The sequence below is a fragment of the Camellia sinensis genome, chromosome 14 (assembly GCF_055761805.1).
Source record: "Camellia sinensis isolate YWXY chromosome 14, ASM5576180v1, whole genome shotgun sequence".
NCBI lineage: Eukaryota > Viridiplantae > Streptophyta > Magnoliopsida > Ericales > Theaceae > Camellia > Camellia sinensis.
In genome coordinates this window covers 18,692,547-18,716,768 of record NC_138974.1, presented here as the reverse complement: position 1 = coordinate 18,716,768, position 24,222 = coordinate 18,692,547, and the positions used below count along the sequence as shown (strand labels likewise).

The 24,222-nt window shown below is 42.3% G+C and overlaps 1 protein-coding gene across 1 annotated transcript in view; it reads left to right on the top strand.

The window, feature by feature from the left end:
- Positions 1–1,663: 1,663 nt before the first annotated feature.
- Positions 1,664–24,222, top strand: part of LOC114279426 (stomatal closure-related actin-binding protein 1) — a 29,820-nt gene continuing 7,261 nt past the window's right edge. Inside the window, exons 1-8 of the mRNA XM_082906614.1 lie at positions 1,664–1,966; positions 2,980–3,275; positions 3,908–4,036; positions 6,013–6,105; positions 7,814–7,954; positions 8,794–8,862; positions 22,456–22,539; positions 23,989–24,169. Coding sequence (XP_082762740.1) covers positions 2,997–3,275; positions 3,908–4,036; positions 6,013–6,105; positions 7,814–7,954; positions 8,794–8,862; positions 22,456–22,539; positions 23,989–24,169 — 976 coding nt within the window. The 5' untranslated portion in view covers positions 1,664–1,966; positions 2,980–2,996. The remainder of the gene's footprint in view (positions 1,967–2,979; positions 3,276–3,907; positions 4,037–6,012; positions 6,106–7,813; positions 7,955–8,793; positions 8,863–22,455; positions 22,540–23,988; positions 24,170–24,222) is intronic.

Below are 24,222 nucleotides of genomic sequence, written 5' to 3'. Positions count from 1 at the left end.
GTGAATGTTCATATTTCACATTGTTTGAAAGTCTGAGAAATAAGTGTTGAAATATAGATATGGACATAATTATATATTTTGTAAGATGTGAATATTTACATATTATTGGTGATTTGTTATTATACTTGTTGTTTGAACAATAATTTTTTGTTACCATTAAACAATTGGAATGGTCATTTTGTTTTTTCAATTTTGTTTCATGTTATAGTGTGAATGTCACATTGGTATGAATTTAGTTTTTCTAAGATTAGTTGTATGTTAATTGTAAACTGTGAACATTCACATTGTATTTTGGTATGAGTTTTTTTTTGAAATTTTTTCGAAAGTTAATTATATATTTTTATTTTTTTACTATGTTTGTTGATTGGACAATTATTTTTGTTACCATTGAACAATTGAAATAGTCGATTTTCACTTTTTTAAATTTTATTTTATGTTTTTACATTGCAGCGTGAATATTCACATTGGTATTAGTTTATTTTTTTTTAAACTAGTTGTATATTAATTATAAATTGTGAACATTCACGTTGTATTTTAGTATAAGTTTTATTTTTTTGAAAGTTAATTGTATGTTTGTTATTTTTGTTTCCATGCTTGTTAGTTGAACAATAATTTTTATTATCATTGAACAATTGAAATAATCGATTTTCACTCTCAATTTTGTTTTATGTTTTCACATTGCTGTGTAATGTTTACATTGGTATAAATTATTTTTTTGAAAGCTAGTTGTATGTTAATTATAAATTATGAAATTGTATTTTAATATGAATTTTATTTTTTCAAAGGTTAGTTATATGTTTGTAATTTATTGTAAATATTCACATTGTACTTTAATATGTGTTTTATTTTTTCAAAAGTTAGTTGTATGTTTGTTATTTATTGTGAATATTCACATTTTATTTTGATTTTTATTTAGATTTTTTGTTGCGTTATTTTTAAAATTTTCAAATTATAAAAATATTCAAAATTCATAATTTGAGATTTTCTCCATGGAATGAGGAAAGATTTTCTCCTTAAAATAAGGGAGAAATTGTCTCCATGGAATTTGTGAAAGATTTCCTTTTTAAAATGAGAGAGAGATATTTTCTCCATAAGATGAGAGACTATTCTAATGTATTAGTTTTAAAATAGAAACATGTGTAAAAAATTAGAAAGGATGATTTAGGGCTGGTTTGGCATATTTGAAAAAAAGTCAAAAAGCTACTATCCTATTTAAGTCACATCATCTTGTTTAAGCCACATCACTTCTCTAACCTATCACTTCAAACCCAATTCAAATTTAATCCATATTTATAAAAATTCAAAAATACGCTTATTTAAATCATCCTAAATAACCTTCTAGTTATATTATATTAAACATGACTTAATGAAATATTAAAAAAAAATATGAATTAAGTAGAATAAAATACTTAAATTTTTTTTTATCAAAAAATACTTTTATTTTTTTATATATTTTTGTTGTTGTTATTATGAGTTATCATAATGATCATTTAATTTGTTTTAATTGCTTAATGAATTTTGGTCAAAATTAGGACACAATTTATGGCCATTTGGTTGTTTACCTCCAATAAGGTTTAAAAAAGTGATGAAAATGAAGTACACACGGACCCCACGCGGGCCAACTTCACGGAATTTTTAAGGATTTTGTTGTTAACCCCAAAACGCGTACCCAACAAAACGACGTCACTAACATTTAACACAGAGATAGACAAAAGCGAGAGTAGTGTGTGTTTTCGTTAAGGCGGCTTTTTCTTCGCCCTTCTTTTGCTTTTAAAAAGTAAAACCAAGCCAAGCCAACCCAACCCAAACACCTCCATTCTCTTTCCCCTTCTTTTATCTCTCTATTTATTCAGAATCTCTCTCTCTCTTCTCTCTCTCTATAGAAAACATCATTCAAGTCTGCCTGCAACCGAGACCAAACTTCGCCATTGTTCATCTCGTCTGTTAGTACTTAATTACGTGATCTGTGAGTACAGTCTTACCCTTTTTGTTTTCATTTTTTTCTCTCATTTCTATCTTTGGTTCTTTCTTTCTTTCTTTCAATACCTTGTATTTTCACGGTTTGGGTTTGGGGTTTTTTTTTCCTTCTTCTTTAGCATTTAGTTTTGAACCACTGCTCTGATCATTCAGCATAGTGATTTTTTATTTATTTTTGTTCTCTTCAATTTTCATGTTTGTTGATTTTCAATATTCCTCTCTGTGTATCTATGATCATTATGTTTCGTTCATTGTATTAATTGATCATTTGATTAAGCATGTCAATTACTCTGAAAAATTATTTCTTGCCTTTAGGGGTCTCTTTGTTTGTTGATAGACATAGTTGTTCAATTTCAATTTTCAGATTAGTTGCTCAATTATTAGTAATTTGGGTTGGTAAGCATTGACCAATACTGGAAATTAGTTTGTTTTGGTAACTTAGGCTTTCTTTGGCTGTTAGGTAAAACGCTAGTTTATTGGCTTAAAATAAGTTTACAAAAAAATAATGCTAAAAATCTTGTTTTTTTTTTTGGGACACATTTCTAGCTTTTTTGGCTTTTCTAGTGGCTTTTTAGAACAGCTTAAAGTAAGCTTTTTGATGAGAAATGGGCTTGTCAAATGAGGCATGAACTTTCCTTTTTAGTCAAAAAGTCAAAAAGTTACTAAATTAGCCAAAAAGCTAACAACTAATACCAAAAAGTCAAAAATTCTCTTTTCTCTCTACTTTTTGCACATCTTTTCGTAAAAAGCCAAAAAGTCATCCCAAACATACTAGTTTTTTTTAGCTCATATTTTAGCCAAATAGCCAAAAAGTTACTAAATTAGCCTGTTTCCAAACGAGGCCGGAGTTAAATTTATTTATTTATAGCAAAATGGACTTTTTTAGCCAATAAAAGTTGGCTTTTAAGCCTCTGCCAAATGAAGCCTTAAAATTTTGTAAATAAATTTATGACAGTTCTCATCATGAATGGTGGGTTATTTTTCTGCTTTTGTTGGTGACAGAAATTAAATTTCGTATCATGACGAGGGTAGGCCGTGATTTTGCTGATTCAATGAAAAAGGAGGCAGTTCCTCCAGTCTCAGCAGATGTGATATTTGCTACTAGCCGGTTTCCAACTTATAAAATTGGTGCTAACAACCAGATTGTGGAGGTGGAGGATCCCAAAGTGTTAGCCATGAAGGAGGTCATTGCTCGAGAAACTGCCCAATTGCTGGAACAGCAGAAACGTCTCTCTGTTCGCGACCTTGCCAGTAAATTTGAGAGGGGTTTGGCTGCAGCAGCTAAGTTGTCTGATGAGGTTTCGCTTTGCCAACTTTTTGGGTTTATTTTTAAGTTTCGTCGCGTGGTTTTGTTCGTGCATCTATGGAAACTGGTATATCAAATAGGTTTTCAAGTGTGAGAATTCAATTCTTACAATTAGAAAATGAGGGACTAATGTGAAATTCAAATGAAAGTTGGAGGGTGAAAAATTTAATTTACCCTACTAAAAAAGTTACTTTTTGTTATTGGAAAAGATTAGTGGGGTTTGAATTATTATTATTATTTTTACTTTAGTGAATTTTTTAGTTTTTTGACTTTTCTAGTTTTTAGATCCTTCTAAATAGCACTTGAAAAATAAAAGAATAAAAAAAAAATCATTACAAATAAAAAAAGTTTGAAAAAAGTATGACTATTTGAGCACTTGCCAAATAACATGGGTATTTGAAATATATCTTCGTACTTTTTTTTTCCCCTTACTAGTTTTCAGCCAACAAATGAAGCATTAATGAGAGGTGGAACCAAATTTTAACATTTTGAGGGGTCAACCATTGATGCTTCTTTGGTTTGATAACTTCTAAGCTTGGGTTAAAAACTTGATCACATTTAGTTTCAGTAATAATGTAAGACCGTTTTTTGTGGTTTTAAATGCTTTTCATTCATCTAATACAGGCTAGACTCAGGGATGCTGCTTCTTTGGAGAAACATGTACTTCTAAAGAAGCTTAGAGATGCACTGGAAGCCTTAAGAGGCCGTGTGGCTGGTAAAAATAAGGATGATGTAGAAGAAGCTATTGCTATGGTTAGTTCTTTTTCCACTTTCTTCCTTTCTTTGTTCCATAGAAAAGTTGATCATTGAATGACTTCACATGTAAAACAATACTGCTATTGCATTTGACTATACAAGTTTTTTGAGAGTAAAAAAGTTATTACCCTTCAATTTTTTTTTGTGTAAGAAAATAGTACCCTTCAATCTTACTAAAGTATTCAGTTCTTTGTGAACATTGCATGCCATTCAACTTTTTGACTGATTTACTTGCAAAGTATTATAAGCATCCAATATGGTTCTTTGCAATGAAAACAATTCAGTAAAAGACTTCTGTAGTAAAACTTGAAAGTACCAAATGGAATCTGTGCAACACCTGGTGCAATGGCAAACTCATCAAGCTACCTTAAAATTTTATTGAAGAGAAAAGAAAACAGGGTGATAAGGCCTCTAACAAAGTGGAGACAACCGAAAAGATTAATGGAGGAAAGCTCAAACAGGCAACCAAAGAATGTAAAATCTCCTTCTACACTGATGCAAATCCCATTGCATTTATAATATGACAGTCTTGGTTTTGCCGCTGGGTTAGGGAATGAACGGCACATCAAAAGAGCAAGAGTTTGATTTGTTTTCCACTCTTGAGACTTTGATGTGACCTACTGAAAGGTAGTAACATATGTTTGTTTTCAAATTTCCTGAAGCAATGTTCTCTTTGGATTGGAAAGCTTTTATTTTACACTCCAAAATGAGGTCTACAAGGGAGAACAATAAGATCCATTTATGGATTACGTACCTAAATAAGAGTTTGTCAATTTAAACTCTTTCTTTCCTAAATGCCCCTGGCTATTTAAAGTGAAGTTAGATATTTTCCAAGAATGATCAAGTGGTTTGCTCAGTTCTCGTGAGATATGGTCATTATCACATTGGTTCAGCTAACATAGGAAAGCAGAACTGGCTAGGCTAAGGAAATGCCAGCAGTTGAACCCAAGAGCTTTTGTTAGCACTCGAACCTTTCGCACCGTGCTGTCCTTAATTTGTTTTTGAAGTATTATATTATAGATGATACAGACATAATGTTGAGCAAGTTACATGTTGAACCAAGCTTTAGGCTTGTGATGAAGTCTCTTTGGCCTTGACATCTTAGCTTGATCCCTGGAGAGCCAAATGATGCACATCTTAGACAGTCCATTGTTCAGGTTGAGATGGCTGAACACTTGGACCCGCTAAAGTAAGGCCTATTTACAACAATAAGTTGGTCCACATCAATATTCAACTACAATTAAGGCCAACAAACTCAAGACATGAAAATGGTTCTAATTTTTCATAACTTACTGAAAGGAACACATCCCTATTGCATTCATGACCGTAGAGATGATGTAATTCACGTACCTTTTTGGGTTCTGGGATATGGCACTCGGGTTTTCTTAGCAAAATCCACCTTCCTCCAAATGGGGGTAAATCCATTCATTGAGCATAGCATATGTAATAATCTTTTTCTATGATATGTCTTCTATTTCATTTGTTGGATTAGCTAAAAGCCAAAACCTTTTGAATCATTAGATGGTTTGCTGGGATATATTTTTTTCTTAGCCCTTTTACTCTGTTATGGCCATTTTCTTGTTTGTTTCCTTTTCTTTTCTAGTAGTTTTGATACAGTAATTGAAAAAGTACTGATTATTTTCCTTATGTGGGATTATGAAATTTGCAATTTTGTCTCCATATCATAACTTTTCATTAAAAATGGCTGCTAGGATAATATGATCAAGGTTTGAGTTTATGATTATCTCTAATATTGCTATACTCTCTCTCTCTCTCTCTCTCCCTCTCTAAGTGAGCATGCTGGAGGGTAATATAATCAAGGTTTGAGTTTATGATTGTCACTAATATTGTTATGCTCTCTCTAAGTGAGCATGCTGTAGGATAATATAATCAAGGTTTGAGTTTATTATTGTCTCTAATATTGCTATTTTCTCTCTAAGTTAGTATGCTGTAATTCTGGCTATATCCTCCAGGTTGAAGCTTTAGCAGTTCAGTTGACTCATAGGGAAGGAGAGCTAATTCAAGAGAAGGCAGAAGTGAAAAGACTCGCCAATTTTCTTAAGCAGGTAAAATGGAAAAGTTGGGTGTTGGTTTATGGCTGTGCAAAAGAATAGATCTATAAAACTTTTACTTTTGGGACATTGGGATGCATGTGCTCCAGCTGTAAAAAGCATCCACATTATTTCAAAATAGGGAAAGCATAAGCTAATGTGTCTACTAAAAAGAATAGACACTTCTAAGAAGATAAAATGTCGTTTTTGACAACGTGTCAGACACCGACATGACACGACACTCATCGGACACTTCACTTAGACACACATGAAACAATACAAGTTTGAATAAAATAGCTTGAAATTCAATGATAAAATAGAAATAATGTAAATTTATATTCTTTTTTAAACTTTAAAAATTATTATATTTGATTTAAATATTAACATTTATGATATAATAATTTATCTTTATATATAACATATAAATTACATATTTTGCAAGTGTCCCCTACGTTTCGTGTTCTACATTTTTTGAAATTTTTCATGTTGTGTCACGGGTCCATGTCCGTGCTTCTTAGTGTGTCTATGTATAAATCATATAATATGTGTAGAATCAAGCAAAAGTATGTTCTAGCAATATATTAGAATGTTTTCTTGCTTCTTTTGGTTCATGTTCAGTGGTAAGAATAACTGGCGATACTATCTTTTTACAGCATGCTCTTTCATGTTCTTTTTGGGCACTTCACACATTATGGACTGTCTATGTGCATTGTTCTGTTCATTATTATGATTCTTGCTTGAAAAAGGAAGATAAGATTCATAAATCAGGGTAGGGCTTAAAGAAAATTAAATAAATTTATTTTATTTGTATGTCTATCATTTGGTATTAAATAAGGGTACATGTTCATTATTGGTATGCCTTATCTTTTTTTTTTTTGTTAAGTAAATTAATTATATTGAAAAGACGCAGAAGCATAGCCCATGTACATTGAATGTATATAGTGTAGTCTAAGGGGCTTCAAAAGAAAGCTCTCCAAAAAAGTCGACAAGAGCAAAAGACAATACATAAAAATTTTCTTTAAGCCAAAAATGAAAACTGTGCCAACATGGACTTTAATCTATGTACTGACAACTTTATCTCTCTTCAAAGGTGTGCCTATTCTTTTCCTGCCATACATATCACATGCATTGCCTTCCAACCTTTACGACTCTTCTTGATGAGCACCCCCTACCCATGACTAGTAAAACATTCAAAACATTGCAGACATGACCTAGGTAGCTCCAAAAATATACAAAAGTAAATTCTGTAACTCTCTTCACCACTTCATTGTGACAAAATAAATGATTCCTCATCTTTGCAACACATACAACACCAACTAGACAAAAAGAAGTCTCTTCCCTCATCCTCTTTTTGTTAGTGCTAAACTCTAATGATGCATACATTCCACATTTCTATGACAATGCAACATTATCCTATCTTGTTTGCTAAGAGTAAAGAACGCAAATTGTTTCATGCAAAATGATCTAGATTTCATGTTAACCTTCCTTCTGCTTGGTATTCAAGGTTCTACTTAATAGTTTCTTCTTTAATTACTCTTCATTCATTGTTGTTACTGTGATTACATTTTATCTTTAATTACTCTTATTCTGCAACTCAATTTAATTCATTGTTTTTATGTTCTATTGGTCTCTTCTCTTCTGATTTTTATTTTTATTTCCCCCCATACAAAACTTTTAATACACATGAAACTTGTCCTTTGTTTCTTTCTGAATACATCTGTAGGCTTCAGAAGATGCTAAGAAACATGTTGATGAAGAAAGAGCTTTTGCTAGGGCAGAAATTGAGAATGCCAGGGCGGCAGTTCAAAGAGTGGAAGTGGCGCTTCAGGAACAAGAACATATGTCCCGCGCTTCAGGGAAACAGGTAAATATGACTTACTTGAACTTATTGTTCAAAGATTACACCGAATCATGCATTTTGATGTGGCTATATATATTGCCTAAGCTGTGTTTTTCTGAATGATTTGCTTGGAAATTTTATCGCTTAGGGAAACTTTCAGAAAGACAATTTTAGGAGAAGATCAATCACACTAACTTTGTGGTAATCAGTTGTAGAGGAAGCCCTCTTTGTTTTCTTTTCTTCCTTCCTTCTTTTTGGATGTATTTTCTTCCTTTCTTCCGTCCATTTTGGGTTTCTTCTTCTTCTTTTTCTCATTCTTTTTCTCCTTCTCTTTTGCGTCCTTCTCCTTATCCTTTTCTTCTTCCTCCTCCTCCTCCTAGTCAAAGGAGCTGAAAGGAAGATATTTGTTGAATATCATGAATCACTCACACCAATGTGAGTTGCTACATAATTGGGCATCATACAAATATATATATATATATATATTTTTTTTTTTCGCATCATAATTTGCTAGAACCTTGAGGTTATGGGTTCAAGTCTCCGGGCAGCCACTTTGTGCACTATGCCAAAGGTTAGGTGTGTACCCAATCTTTCCCCTCTCAAACACACATTAATGTGTACAATTTGGGTGTTGTTTTTGTTTTTGTAACATAATTTGCTAGAAGTTATTTTCAATTAAAAATGTTGCAAATAAAGAAGTTGCTGCAATCCAATAGAATATTTGTATTCTACTTTGGTAGAGAAGAAAATTGCACAAACAATCTAAACTTTTATTCTCATTAGGGGCTTTTGTTTGGGAAACTACTTTATGTTATGCTAATGTCTTTATTTCCCAACTTCGACATTTTGTGTTAAATATTTAGGATTTGGAAGAATTGATGAAGGAGGTTCAAGAGGCTAGACGCATCAAAATGTTGCATCAGCCTAGCAAGGTATGTACACTGGTTCCTAACACTGATTCATGGAACTATCCTAGTAAATAATTCCAAGTATTAAAGAGTTTAGTCTACTTTGTGGACCCTTTCTTCTTGTTTATTGAAATTAATCCTGCCAATGTTTCACGTTCATTTTATGTATGTGTATAAATAAATTTCTAAATAGGGAAGGCATGTGTTATTTGATCTTATAGTAAGTGCATTTGCTGACTACCACTTAACTGAAAATATATTAAAATGGATTAAATTGTTTTAGGGGGGATTTGGTCAAAGCTCCCTCATAATAAAACTTTAATACTTTAAGGACAAGTGCAAAAAGTTTTTCTTGAAAAGTCCAACACATACCACTATTACCAAAATATTAAACTTTAAAATATTATAACTTTTGATTTAGATGTCGGTTTTTAATAAAATTAGTATTTTTAGAATCTCTTATCAAGATTTATCAAATAAGATCCATGTTGACTATGAAATTCTTAAAAAAAAAAAAAAAATTATTATTGACATGGATAGGCCCACAAGGCACACGGCCCACGGTAAACCACCCCGAACCCAGTGCTTGGGGCCAATGGCACAACCCGGTTGCTTGGGTGACAAGGCCCAGAACAGCTGGAGGCCACCTAGACATGAAGGGCCAACGGCATTTAGGCACACGGCAGGTGGGGCACGGGCCACATCAGCAGACAAAGATCTGCAGAGTTATTATCACAACACATCACCATTAATGCAACCCATCACAGCATTTATTACAACAGCACTCCCCGCCGGAACAGAGCCTCCATCACCCTAAACAAGATGAGCTATGGCACAGGCTTTCGGCGGAAAAAGCACGTCACAAGAGACAGGAAAAATGATGACCAAAGGATATAAGCAAGGATAAGAGAAAAAAAAGGAGGTTAGGTTGCTCTCTCTCTCTTGATCTCTCGATATACAGTCTTTTCATACTCTGCTCTTCTAATTCTTGCACCGGAGGGTTCACTGGGGGACTACCCCGTTCCCCCCCTGAACTTGCTTGCAGGTCATCTGACGGAGCCAGCCTTCCTGAGCCGGAGTCTGGAGAACCTGGGCCGGTCCGACCCATCCACCCGGGAATCAATTACATCATCAGTTGGCGCCGTCTGTGGGAAGTTACTGGTTTATTCGCGCGGTAGTTGTGTTCACTACCGCCGGAGCCCTCCCTTCTCACTATCACCTCTCCTTTTTGCCCATCTAGGTGCATGGTCACGACTAGGTCCATGGCTTCTCACCACAATGCCTCCGGCCACCAAACAGACCCCTCCCACCCAATCAATCCACCACAATACATCATCGAGCTCACCAACAGCATTAACCGCATGGCCGAGCAAAACCAGGCCCTGATCAATGCGTTACTCCAAAGAAACCCCCCCGTTCCACCTCCAAACGTTCCCCCCAACCAAGGAACAGCCCCAGACCATCCCGCTCCACAGCCCCCTCCACCTAACCCAGAAGGTTCGCAGCACCTTCCTCCCCAACATGAAAACATACCACCTCCACGCCCGCCGGTTGCAGTACTGACCCCTGAGGGGGAAGCTAGCAGCGTCCAGCCTCCATTGGCCGACCATGGCGACACCACCCCCCTCTGGGACGCTGAAATCCGAGCTATGAAACTCCAACTACAAGGGGTCATGCAGAACATCCAGCACAAGCCCTCGGCCACCGCCAACTCACCTTTTGTTGCCTCCATCCGCGACAAACCATTGCCTGCCAAATTCAAGATGCCTACCATTGACTCCTTCGATGGCACGACGGACCCAGTCGACCATCTGGAAACCTACCGCACCCTCATGGTCCTCCATGCCTTTCCTGATGAGATCATGTGCCGAGCTTTTCCAGTGACACTAAAGGGATCAGCTCGGCTGTGGTTTAGCCAGCTACCAGCGGAGTCCGTCTCCGCCTTTCAACACCTCAGTGACTCCTTCCTGAGCCATTTTATTGGAGCCCAGCGTCAGAGGCGCCCGGCCACCCAGCTCCTTAACATTCGTCAGACGGAGGGGGAGTCGCTCCGCAGCTTTGTCACCCGTTTCAATACCGAAGCCCTTCAAGTAGCAGAAAATGACGACAAGGTCATCCTCACCGCCTTTATGGCCGGCCTGCGGTCGTCTGACTTCCTCTTCTCCCTCTCCAAAAACCCCCCAACCACCATGGCAACCCTACTATCCAAAGCTCAGAAATACATGAATGCTGAAGATTCCCTGGCCGCTCGACAAGAGCCAACCCCTAAAAATCCGACTCCCAGAGAGAAGAGGAAAGACTCCGAGCCCAGAACCGCCCAGTATAATGACCACCCCCCCCGAACTGACCGATCGATTCCGACCCGACCGCCCGGTCGGTTCGAGCGGTACACCCCTCTCAACTCCCCTATGGATCACGTCCTAAACCAGATCCAGCGGGATTACCCCCTCAAATGGCCCCTACCGTCCCGAAGCCCTTCCACCCGGAAAGATCAGTCCAAATACTGCCGTTTCCACCAAGACCATGGCCATACCACCGACGAGTGCATTAACCTCAAAGACCAGATCGAGACCTTCATCCGCCAGGGCCGTCTCAGCCGATTCACAGACCCCCGTCCCCCACAGCGACAAAGAACTGACCATCCCAGGAACAATCGCCGACGCACACCGCCCCGCAATCCAGACCCACCAAACGAAGGCCGCGATCGCCCCCCACCACAGCCTCGACCTCCGGGCAATCCCCCCCCACCAGTCGGCGAAATTAGAGTCATTTCAGGAGGCCTTGCTTGCGGGGGGCCATCCCGCTCCGCCCAGAAGGCAGAACTCAGAAAAATCAGACAAGGCTCAGACAAAGCAGTAATGACGGTGGACCGACCTCCCAAACAGTCAAAACAATGGATCGAACCCATCACCTTCACTGATACCGACTGTGCCGGAGTCCGTTACCCACACGATGACCCCCTTGTCATTTCCGCCATCCTCTCCAACTACAAAGTCAGACGAGTCCTCATAGACAACGGCAGCTCTTCGGACATCATCTTCCTCAATTGCTTCCGCCAACTCAAGGTTGGGGAAGAGAGCCTGTCCCCTCTCCAAACCCCTCTGGTCGGCTTCACCGGAGACCGAGTGACCTCCATCGGCTCCATCGATCTGCCTATCACCATCGGTGAGCACCCGCGGCAGACCACTAAGCTGCTCACCTTCCTCGTGGTCGACTGCCCCTCCGCTTACAACATCATCCTTGGCCGCACAGCCCTAAATACCTTCCAAGCCATCACTTCCACATACCATCTGGCCATGAAATTTCCCACCGACCTCGGCGTCGGAACCGTCAAAGGCGAACAAACCACAGCCAGGGAGTGTTATGTCGCCTCACTCAAAGAAGTCAAGCTAAAAGAGGCCATGATCATCGAAGGGCTTGACGTCCGAGACGAGGACGAGCTGGTCAGAGGTGAACCTGTAGAGGAACTTGTTGAAGTCAACATTGATCCCACCAATTCAATCAGAACCGCCAAGATCGGCAGCCAATTACCCGCTCAAGCCAAGGCCGACCTTACTGCCCTCTTAACCGAGCACAGAGATGTATTCGCCTGGACTCATTCTGACATGCCAGGCATCGACCCCTCCTTCATAACCCATCGCCTTAGCATCGAACCCCATTTTCGACCCCACCGCCAGAAACAGCGCATCTTCCATCCGGAGCGCAACACCCTCATAGCCGCCGAAGTTAACAAGCTCCTCGAGGCCCAATTCATCAGAAATGTGGACTATCCTAGGTGGTTGTCCAATGTGGTCCTCGTCCGAAAACACAATGGCAAATGGCGGCTTTGTGTCGACTACTCGGACTTGAACCGAGCATGTCCTAAAGACAGTTACCCCCTCCCTCGCATAGATCTGTTGGTCGACGCCACCGCCGGTCATCAAATGCTCAGCTTCATGGATGCCTTCTCTGGGTACAACCAAATCCTAATGCACACATCCGACCAGGAGCACACATCATTTATTACCGACCGCGGTACTTACCATTATCGGGTAATGCCGTTCGGATTGAAGAATGCTGGGGCCACTTATCAGCGGCTGGTTAACACCATCTTCCATCACCAAATAGGCCGGAATATGGAAGTCTACGTCGACGACATGCTAGTCAAAAGCAAATACTCCTCCGACCACCTCACTGATTTACGAGAAACCTTCACCACCCTGCGTAAGTACCAGATGAAGCTCAACCCAGAGAAGTGCACGTTCGGTGTAGGATCTGGCAAATTTTTGGGCTTTATGGTCAGCCAACGCGGCATCGAAGCTAACCCTGAGAAGATCAAAGCCTTGGTCGAGATGCAGTCACCTCGGACGGTCAAAGAAGTTCAGAGGCTCACCGGCCGAGTGGCAGCCCTTAACCGCTTCATATCCCGCGCGACAGATAAGTGCTTGCCCTTCTTCAAAGTCCTTCGGCAGACCTTTGAATGGACAGCTGAGTCCGAAGAGGCCTTCCAACAGTTAAAGCAATGCATGGCTAACCCCCCCCTTCTCTCTCAAGCAATCACGGGAGAGCCTCTCTTTCTCTACCTAGCAGTATCAGAAACCGCAGTCAGTGCGGCTCTCCTCCGAGAAGATGGCTCAGTCCAACGACCGGTCTATTACATTAGCCGAGCTCTCAGGGGCGCGGAACAGAACTACCCCTTGCTGGAAAAACTATCCCTGGCCTTGGTCATTGCCTCTAGACGACTCCGCCCATACTTCCAAGCCCACTCCATAGTGGTCCTCACCGACCAGCCCCTGAAGAAGGTCATGCAGCAACCGGAACTCTCAGGCAGATTGATGCAGTGGTCAGTAGAACTCAGCCAGTTTGACATCTCTTACCGACCTCGGACAGCAATCAAAGGGCAAGCTATAGCTGATTTCATCATGGAATTCACTAAACCGACCCCGACCACCACACCCCCGCCCTTACCAACTCTAACAGAGCCAGAAGACCCTCATTCCTGGACCCTCAATGTCGATGGGTCGTCCCGAAGAGAAGGAAGCGGTGCCGGCATCATCCTCACCTCTCCTGAAGGCGGTCACTTCAAATGTGCCCTCCGTTTCCTGTTTGAAGCAAGCAACAATGAAGCCGAATATGAGGCATTATTAGCAGGACTCCGCCTCGCCAAGGACATAGGGGTCAGCCACCTCCGAGTCTTCAGCGACTCCCAACTCGTCGTCGGTCAAATGACGGGGGATTTTGACGCCAAGGACGATACGATGCGAGCCTACAGAGACCTGGCACTCCCTCTTGCTCGCCTCTTCAATACCTTCCACATCAAACATATTCCTCGGGCAGACAACTCCAAAGCAGACGAAATGGCTCAGCTGGCTTCAGCTGACCATCCTACTCTCAGCCATGACGTCCGCATAGAATACCTACACCACCCGGCCGTTTCACCGAGTCTACAAGCTATACAACACATTCAAAATGAACCTATCCCATGGGCATCCGACATCCTCCTATTCCTGACCACAGGAGCACTCCCAGAGGACCAGCAGCAGGCTTCCAAAGTCCGATCCCGAGCGTCCAATTACGTCATCATCGACGACATATTGTACAAACGCGGTTTCTCCCGGCCATACCTACGCTGCCTCAATCCAGCGCAAGCAACTTACGTAATGCAGGAAATCCATGAGGGGATTTGTGGCAATCACTCAGGAGGCAGGTCCCTTGCCCAGAAGGTACTCCGTACTGGGTATTTTTGGCCAACGCTCAGTCAGGATACGACTGATTTCGTGCTCAAATGCGACAAATGCCAACGCTTCGCCAACATCCCTCATGCTCCTCCTACAGAGTTAATCACACTCTGCAGTCCTTACCCGTTTGCCAAATGGGGGATTGACCTGGTCGGTCCATTTCCCACCGGTCGAGGTCAGACCAAATTCGCAATCGTTGCCATCGATTACTTCACCAAGTGGGTCGAAGCTGAACCCCTTGCCACAATCACCGAGCGGAACACAACCAGGTTTATCTGGCAATCGATCATTTGCCGATTTGGCATCCCTCAAGCCATCATCTCTGACAATGGCAAACAATTCGATAACGCGAAGTACAGAAAATTTTGTGCAGATCTCCAGATCCAACCGTGCTTCTCCTCCCCCGGTCACCCCCAGGCAAACGGCCAAGTTGAAGTCACCAACCGTTCCCTTCTCAAAATCATCAAAACCAAGCTCGAAGCTGCTAAAGGCCTTTGGGCCGAGGAACTGCCCAATGTACTCTGGGCTTACCGAACCACTGCTCGCACCCCCACCGGCGAAACCCCTTTTCGTTTAACATATGGCGCTGAGGCGGTTATCCCGGTAGAGGTCGGCCTCCCCACTCCTAGGGTTTTACACCCGGATCTGGCCTCAGCCGAAGAGCTCCATCGAACACACCTCGATCTAATCGAAGAGCTCAGAGAAACCGCTGCTGTCAGATTGGCTTCTTACCAGCAGAAAATGAGAACACACTACAACCGCCGAGTCCGACCTCGGGAATTCTCCGTCGGGGATCTTGTCTTACGAGAAGTGACTCTCGCCACAAAGAATCCAGCCGAGGGCAAACTAGCAGCCAAATGGGAGGGCCCCTACATCGTCAAAGCCCGACCACGACCAGGCACTTACCGACTCCAAGACATGGAAGGCCGAGACCTGCCCCATCCCTGGAATGCAGAACATCTGAAGCGTTACTATCAATAAGTTCATATTTTTATATTACCAATATTGTTGAATTCCCCTTTTCTTTATATATAAAGCAAATTCCGATTGCAGATCTACACTGTCATAATTCAAATGTTTGTATGACGATCCCAGCAACTCAAAACTTCACAACCTCGGCCAACCTCAGCACTTCAAAGCCTCGGCCAGACCGAACACTCAAAGCCTCGGCCAGACCGAGCACTCAAAGCCTCGGCCAGTCCGAGCACTTCAAAGCCTCGGCCAGTCCGAGCACCTCAAAGCCTCGGCCAGTCCGAGCACTCAAAGCCTCGGCCAGTCCGAGCACTTCAAAGCCTCGGCCAGTCCGAGCACCTCAAAGCCTCGGCCAGTCCGAGCACTTCAAAGCCTCGGCCAGTCCGACCACTTCAAAGCCTCGGTCCTCGGCCAGACCGAGCACTCAAAGCCTCGGCCAGACCGAGCACGTCAGAGCCTCGGCCAGACCAAGCACTTCAAAGCCCCAGCTAGACTGAACACTCGACCAAGCACTCCAAAACCAAACAAGGCTACATCTTTTCACACTTGGTCACATTTTTAAACTTCCCCACAACACTTACTTACTCTTACCTTCATGTTTACACTCTCACTCGTCCGTTTTGAAACCTCCTCATAACACTTACCTTTTTCACATTCACTTTCAAATTTACACTTAACTGTCTAGCTACTACTTGTAACTTACCCTTTACCCTCATTTGTGGACTTTTACTGCACAAAATTTCTTACTCATTTTTACCGCACAAGGTTTTTATTCACTTTTGCTGCACAAATAGTCAGCTGCCAACAGACACAAAATAACATTCGTACACAAATTCATCTTAACCAAACTCTTCACGTATTTATTCATTCACTCATAGAATTACAATGTAAAAAAAAAAAAAAAAACAAACAATGCACAAAAATTACAATGTATACACTTAACCAAACCCCACAGAACACGCCCAGCTCTTCTTCTTCTTGGCTACTCTTCCTCGCTGGACGCTAAATCCTCTTCTTCAACGCCTTCGTCCAGGGGGGTCTGGGCCACATCATCTTCGCCGATTGTCACACTACTCAGGTCCAAGTCTGGAAACAGCTCCTCAGCTCTACGCTTGAACATTTTCCAACCACTGTCCCAGTACTCGGCCATTTCATGCTTATAGCAGTCGGACTGCTGGAAGCTTTCAATCACCTCTGATTCTGTCCTACCTCCAGCAGTCTTCCTTGACGGGCCCAACCCCCCAGGCTCTTGACCAGCCAGACTCCTGGCGACAGCAGCATCCACCTCCATTTGAAATTCGGAGGACCCTTTATACTGCTCCACTGCTGCGACGCATAGATCAGGGTAGGCCGCCTTTTCAGACGCCGCCTTCGCCCTCTCCTCGTCCAGCTCCCTTTGCAGAGCCACCCTTCCAGCGGCTGCCGTCATCCTCTCCTCTTCCATCCCCTTCCTCAGACCCTCTAGCTCCGCCGCCATCTTCACCTTCTCCATCTCCCATTCCCTCAGAAGCCTCCCCTTGTCCTCCTCTGCTCTGGTGCGCTCCTCCCCCAGCTCCTTCAGCAGGTCTCCAATTCTGGAGTCCGCTTCATCCTTCTGCCTGACCAGCTCTTCATTGCTGGTCATAGCCTCCTCATGCCTCTCGACCGCCACCGCGCAGGCCTTCTCGGACTCTTCCAATTTTTTGTGCTCACCAGCCAGTTGGAACTCCAGTGACACAACCTTACGGCGTGTGTCCTCCAGTTCCAACTTGACTGCTGGCAGGTCGGCATAGGCAGTCTCCCAGTCGGCACTATCCTCCCTCAACTTGGCCAGCTGGACCCTGACCTCCTCAGCCTTCAATTTGGCGGCCCCAGCTTTCCTGAGAAGAGCCCCCGCTAAGGTAGTCACCTCCATTTGGGCGGAGCATAACCCCCTCAGCAGGTCGGCCTCACTATACCCAGATGCCGCGCGCAGAGCTCCTTCGTCCACAATCCTCACCAGGCGGTCGGCTCCCGCCCTGGCTGGGCCTTCTTCTCCCTCCATCCTCCCAGCTACCGCGCGCGCATGATAAATAGCCGTGGCCACACGAACCCCCCCTTCCTGGGGGTCGGGCCTCCCCTGAACCTGTTCCCTCCCGCTCGGCGCCGCCTCCCCCACCCCAGCCTCCGCTTGTACTGGTGGACCCACCTCCACAACCTCCACCGTTGGGATGATCTCCACTTCCTCTGGGGCGTCCTTTGCCGCAGACTCCTCTGCATCCGTTGGGGCCACCTTCGCCCTCTTGGCCCCAGACTCCTCTGCAGCCTCCTCTGGAGCCCCCCTCTTCTTCTTCTCCTTCTTTTTCTTCATGACCGTCACAACCCCTCTGGCCTTTTCCTTTATAGGGTCTACAGGCGGCGGAAGCGGCTCAAAGCTACCCAAGTCTTTTTCCCCCAAAGGCCTAGGGCGCGGTCGGATCCTCTCCCGCGAGAGCGGTTCAGCCGGTCGGCCCCTCTGCGCCTCTATCAACTTCGCGGCCTTGGCCATAATGGCTCGATCCTCCATCTCCTGTGCTCTTCTCCTCTCTTCCAACTCCCCCCGGTCGAGGTCTCCACCTTTCGGCTGCGGTCCCAACCCCGCCTCAAACAGTGCTGACGGCTGGACAAGATCGTCCCATCTGGCTTTCTCTCTCTCTCTCCACTCCCTCACTTTCTTCACCCTCTCTTCCGCCACCACCCCTAGCCTAGACTCCATCGACCGATTTGGCACCTTCCACATGGTGCGCACCCCCATCCCCCCATTAACTGACACGAAAAACCACCGTGGCCGCCACCCCTTGATCGACGTAGGCAGCCCCGACACCAACCCCCTGCCCATCACTGCTTGTAGGGTGACCCACGTTTCTTGCTGCCCCGACGCTTTGTAACATGAGAAGAACTCGTCGATCGTCATGGCCTCTCCTCCATTCGCCTTAGGCCACGCACTCGCACAAGCCATCAGAATCTTCCACGCATTGGGCATCAACTGCCCCGGCGCTACCTCCAGGCGATTTAGCACATCAACCACCACTTGAGGCAATGGCAGCCTCAGCCCCCCTTTCAGCGCCTCCTCGTACAGGGAAAACTCCCCTGGCTTCACCATAGACGGCCTTTCCTCTGACGTCGGCAACCGTAAATCTACCTCCGCCGGAATCTGGTATCGCCCCCTAATCGCCTCCAAATCCGCCACCGTGAGCGTGGATCTGTCCGCCTTAGTGTGCCACTGCCCCGACTCCACCTGGTTTAATGGCTTTGGGGCCAATATCAAGTCCGATGCCTCTGCCCTGTACTGCGCTGCTAACTCCTCCCCATCATCGTCCCCCAACGGGTCTACCCTCACGTTAACTACTCCTTCTTGTGCCATTTCTAGGGCTTGCTCACAAAACACTTCTGACGCAACCACAAGAAAGTTGAGAGAATGCTACACAGATATGTCGCACACCGTGCAAGAGTTGGATATTTTGAGTTCTTGTCCCACGGTAGGTAAAACGCATTATACCTAAAACCTACGGTTTTGCCCGTATTCCACGGATCCACATTAATTTTCACCCGTTTCAAAACCTTTCAAATCAACCGCCAAAACCGCCTTTTTCAAAACCCCCCCTGACCTATCGCTTCATTTCCTGCCCCAACGCTTCATCTTCCCCCACGACACTGCCACGTGTATGGCCACGATGCACTGTCCCCTACCCTTACCCTGTCTTTTCCATTTTCACATCAGCACATTTTAGAACCCCACGCCCCCCTGGTCGGCACACCTCACGGTCGACCCCCGCCGCTCGGCCACCCTCGTGGTCGGCCCACCTCACGGCCGACCCCTCCCGCTCGGCTACCCTCATGATCGGCACGTCTCACGGTCGACCCCTGCCGCTCGGCCACCCTCGTGGTCGCCCCGCCTCACGGCCGACCTCTCCCGCTCGGCCACCTTCCAGTCGGCCTCTCCACCCGTTTCACACTTCTCTCCCTTCTCACTATTCCCTTCGTTGGTCTAAAGCTGCACTCGGAAATGGGGGACTACTGACATGGATAGGCCCACAAGGCACACGGCCCACGGTAAACCACCCCGAACCCAGTGCTTGGGGCCAATGGCACAACCCGGTTGCTTGGGTGACAAGGCCCAGAACAGCTGGAGGCCACCTAGACATGAAGGGCCAACGGCATTTAGGCACACGGCAGGTGGGGCACGGGCCACATCAGCAGACAAAGATCTGCAGAGTTATTATCACAACACATCACCATTAATGCAACCCATCACAGCATTTATTACAACAGCACTCCCCGCCGGAACAGAGCCTCCATCACCCTAAACAAGATGAGCTATGGCACAGGCTTTCGGCGGAAAAAGCACGTCACAAGAGACAGGAAAAATGATGACCAAAGGATATAAGCAAGGATAAGAGAAAAAAAAGGAGGTTAGGTTGCTCTCTCTCTTGATCTCTCGATATACAGTCTTTTCATACTCTGCTCTTCTAATTCTTGCACCGGAGGGTTCACTGGGGGACTACCCCGTTCCCCCCCTGAACTTGCTTGCAGGTCATCTGACGGAGCCAGCCTTCCTGAGCCGGAGTCTGGAGAACCTGGGCCGGTCCGACCCATCCACCCGGGAATCAATTACATCATCAATTATTATTGTCGAAATTGATGTTGACAGTAACATGTTACTCTGTCTCACAGTAACATGTTACTCTGGTTCACATTAACATGTTACTCCAGTAATGTTGTCCAAGAAAAAAAGAAGAAGATATTTTATTTTGTCCCTACTCAATTATGCGCCTTCTCCCTAGGGGGTTTATGAAGCAAAATAAATTGGGTTGCCCTTTTCATCAATCAAGGGTCCAATGGAGGGGTCAGCTAAATTTCCCTTGTTTTAGTTGGAGAAGTTTGACTCGACATTGAATGCAGAAGATGCTTAGTTAAAGGTGATTTTAATCCTAATTAAATTTTTTTTTTTCAATTTTGAGATTCAGCTCCTGAAAGACTTCAGCTACTAATATGGCATTAAAATATTCCCGTACCATATTTTCAGTTTCTTCAGTTGGCCATGTACTCTTGGATTTTAAGTTTTACTCAGCCAAAATGATACCGTTTCCATTTGTACATTGGAAACTGTTGTCCAATTAATTTTTGGTTTAAACTTGATCTCTGGAGTAAGTTTCATGCATGGTATAGTGAGATGGTGGGGTAAAATGTATTCTGATGGCGACAATAATATTAGCTGTGAACCATTTCAAAGGAAGATGATGTCAATGTCATTGAAGTGACTTTTTAAGGTTCGGTTGAAACTTAAAGGACTAAAGCATGCCTTGTCAAGCTGAATGGTTCTCTTTCCCTAATAGCAATGGACATGTCTTTTCCATTTGAAAGCATTCAAATACATTTAGTATTTAGAACTAGTCTCCCATGCTGCTCCTGACTCTTCTCTAGTATAAATGGCAACTATTTGATTTAAATTACTAAAAAGATGCAGGTTCAAGTCTATGGTTTTCTTATTGACAATGATACAATAAGAAAGGGATTGCAGCATGTTTCCTGAAACAAGAAACTTTACAAGAATGTAATAGTTGCAGGAATAAAGTTGTATTTTTAACTTTTAAAATATATCCTCCTATGAAATAAGTCAATTTTTCTTCAGTTTTCTCCATGAAGAAAACCAACAATATGATAAAGAAATTGCTGCTAGCTCTGGGCACTTCCAAGCAAGCAGAACACTAGTACATCTTTCTCTCTGATTTAAAATATTCCAGTGCTGTAAGAAAAGAAAGAAGACCATTATTTTAGGTTGGTTTCTGACTGCTGTAAATAAGCTGATTCAGGTTATGGGTATGGTCCTAATTTTATAAAATATGTGTTCTTGGAAACATAAAGAGTTTCATATATTTCGGACAATAACTTATTATATGGATGAGTTGAATAATATGAGCTGAGAAAATTATGGTCTTGCACAAGATAATGAAGGCTGCTGTTTAAAGAGATGTCCTGTTCACAAGTGTAGTTTTTTTTGAAAGGGATAGTAGGATGATGTAGGACAGTGTTGTTAGGGGCTGTTCTTGGGCTGTGAAAACACTGAAATTTAAGAAAGAAAGGAAGGGAAAGAAGAAGATAGTTCTAGGAATTACTCTTAAAGGCCTTAGGCATCATACCTAGGGTTAAGCATTGCATCACACAAAACCAAAGAGGCTTCAAAGCTCTAAAAATTCTATAAAATATCCACTCTATTAAATTCGAAGTATTACATGGCTTTATATAGATTTTGGAAATATTTCAACTAGAACAAAAAAAAGAATATTTTAAAAATATCTCGGCTTTCAAAATCAATTTAAGACCAAATAAGAAACATAAATAAAAATCAATTAAATAACTTGACCCTCAAGACAACCTATGGGCGACCCCTATAGCCTTGTTAGCAAATATGAAAATTACCAAAATATCCCTGATCTAAAAATCCTAGAAAACATAAAAATAATTGTAAAATAATACTAATAATAATAACATTAGAAACATAATTATATAAGGTTCCTATTGGCTTCTCTTTGAAATCATGCCAATGTCCAAATATCTTTACTTCTTTGAATTTAGCCTTCCTTGAGCTTTTTATACTCTGTATCACTAAAACTTGACTAAATACAAGCAACCATGCCACTTTCCTGTTAGTGCCTAATTAGGTAAACGTTCTTGTTATGCACGTATGCTGTATTAGTTCTAATGAATTAAACTAGGCTCCTTTTACATTGTATTTGCTCTCAGCATTGTTCTCATTGCGCTGCAATGTAAATATAATTTAATTTAATTTTTTGTTTTTGTTTTTATTAGTAGATAATTTAGCTTGTTTGGGTTCATAGTAATGTATGTTCTTTACAATTCAAACATTTAGTTTTGTTTTTGGATATAGTTACTTCTATTGCATAAGTGAATTAAACATAAAAATTTGTAGGTTATGGACATGGAGCATGAGCTTCAAGCATTGAGACTTCAGCTTGCTGAGAAATCTAAACATTCTCTTCTGCTTCAGAAAGAGGTTTGTTCGTTTCTTCGTCTCTCTCTCTCTCTCTCTCTCTCTCTCTTAACTTTTGTTGATTTCTTTGTATGATCAATCAATGTCTGTTCATGTATGCTTGATGTGTGGGTGGTTCTTTATGTTATTCTTTTTTCAATGGCCCCCAAGTATCAGAAGTTGAGATTAGTGTTTAGCTGCATGAACTGTTTTCCCAATATTAAGTTGCTGCATCAACTCTTAAAATTTTATGTAGATCTATTTCTTTTTCTCTTGATGTAGTTATTGTCCTGCTCTTTTGCCTTGGTTTCATAGGTTGGTTAGCTTGTTTAAAGGTTCCCCAAGTAATTTGTGCTGAAAATATAGTCTAAGATCTTGAAGCAAGCTAAGTACATATGTTTACAGGGCAAAGAATTGCACTTCTGACAATTTTTGAGTGTTGAGGTCCTTGAATCTGGGGTGGGGGTGGGAATGGGAATGAGTTGTTTCAATTCTAGCATCGGGGGCCCATGAGGTTTAAGAACCTCACTTTAGCTTCTTAAACAGCATGTTGAATTGTATTAGTGGAGTTTTTCTATAAACCCCTCAAGTTGGTAGGCTCATATTATAAACTGAATGATTGGTAGGATTTACTTAGAAATGGATTCAGGTTAAACTTATGCTAATATAACTAATATAGTGCAATACAATATCTGTCTAGAATTGGATTTGTTACATAGGGTTGGAAATTGCCACCACACCTTGAAGAAATTAAACAAATATTTCCTCATGTTCAGAATTATTTATATTATTTGAAGGACAAAATTCTAATGACAACGTCCTAGACCTGCATAGCTTAAATTCTGGGATCCTATGCTTCAAACCAAAATGCGAAGATTCACCTTGAACCTTGCCTATCTACTCTTTTAATCAATGCAGGCTGTGGAGTACTGGTTCACTTCTCTGGAACCTGTTTACCATGTACAGAGTATCTCTTTTTTCCTCATTAAACAGACTTCCGCTTTATTGAGACCAACCTAGCCATTGCATCCTCTGGATCTCTTGTGTTCTTTTTTGTTTAGTAAACTAGAACAACCTCATCGACCAAGGAGTTTAGGTTATACATGGATCGGTAAAGCTAAAATTTCACATGGATCCACTTGATCTTTTGAGTATTGGAACGGTCCATGTTTCATGTATATATATATATTCACATTTTAATCTTAATTTTATATTTCACCTTTGTTTTGTTTTGTTTTGTTTTATTTATTTTTAAATCGTGGTATGGATAGTCATCTGCTCCTCTCTCTCTCTCTGAATCTTTTATTGTTATAGTGATAGGGAGTGTAAGCCAAATCCAACCAGTAAAAACTTCTGTTATGCTTGTACTTCATATTTTCTGCATTTTTAGACCATATTCGATGATGCAGAGATGTGGAGATATGGATGTTTTGTGATTAAAATATTGCACTCTAATTTCCATGACCTTCTCAGCTGGCAAAGAGCAGGAGGGGTGAGGAAAACTTGGCTCACTCATATGAATTAGATGGTTCTGAAACTTTGGGTTCATATTTAAGGATTCAACCTTGCTCTGATAGTGCTCCAGAACTTTCGGGATGTTCAATTCAATGGTATCGTTTGGCAGCAGAAGGTGGCAAAAAGGATCTTATTTCAGGTATGTATGCAGAAGGTGGCTGCACTTTCTTGTCACCATTTTGTGGGAAGCAC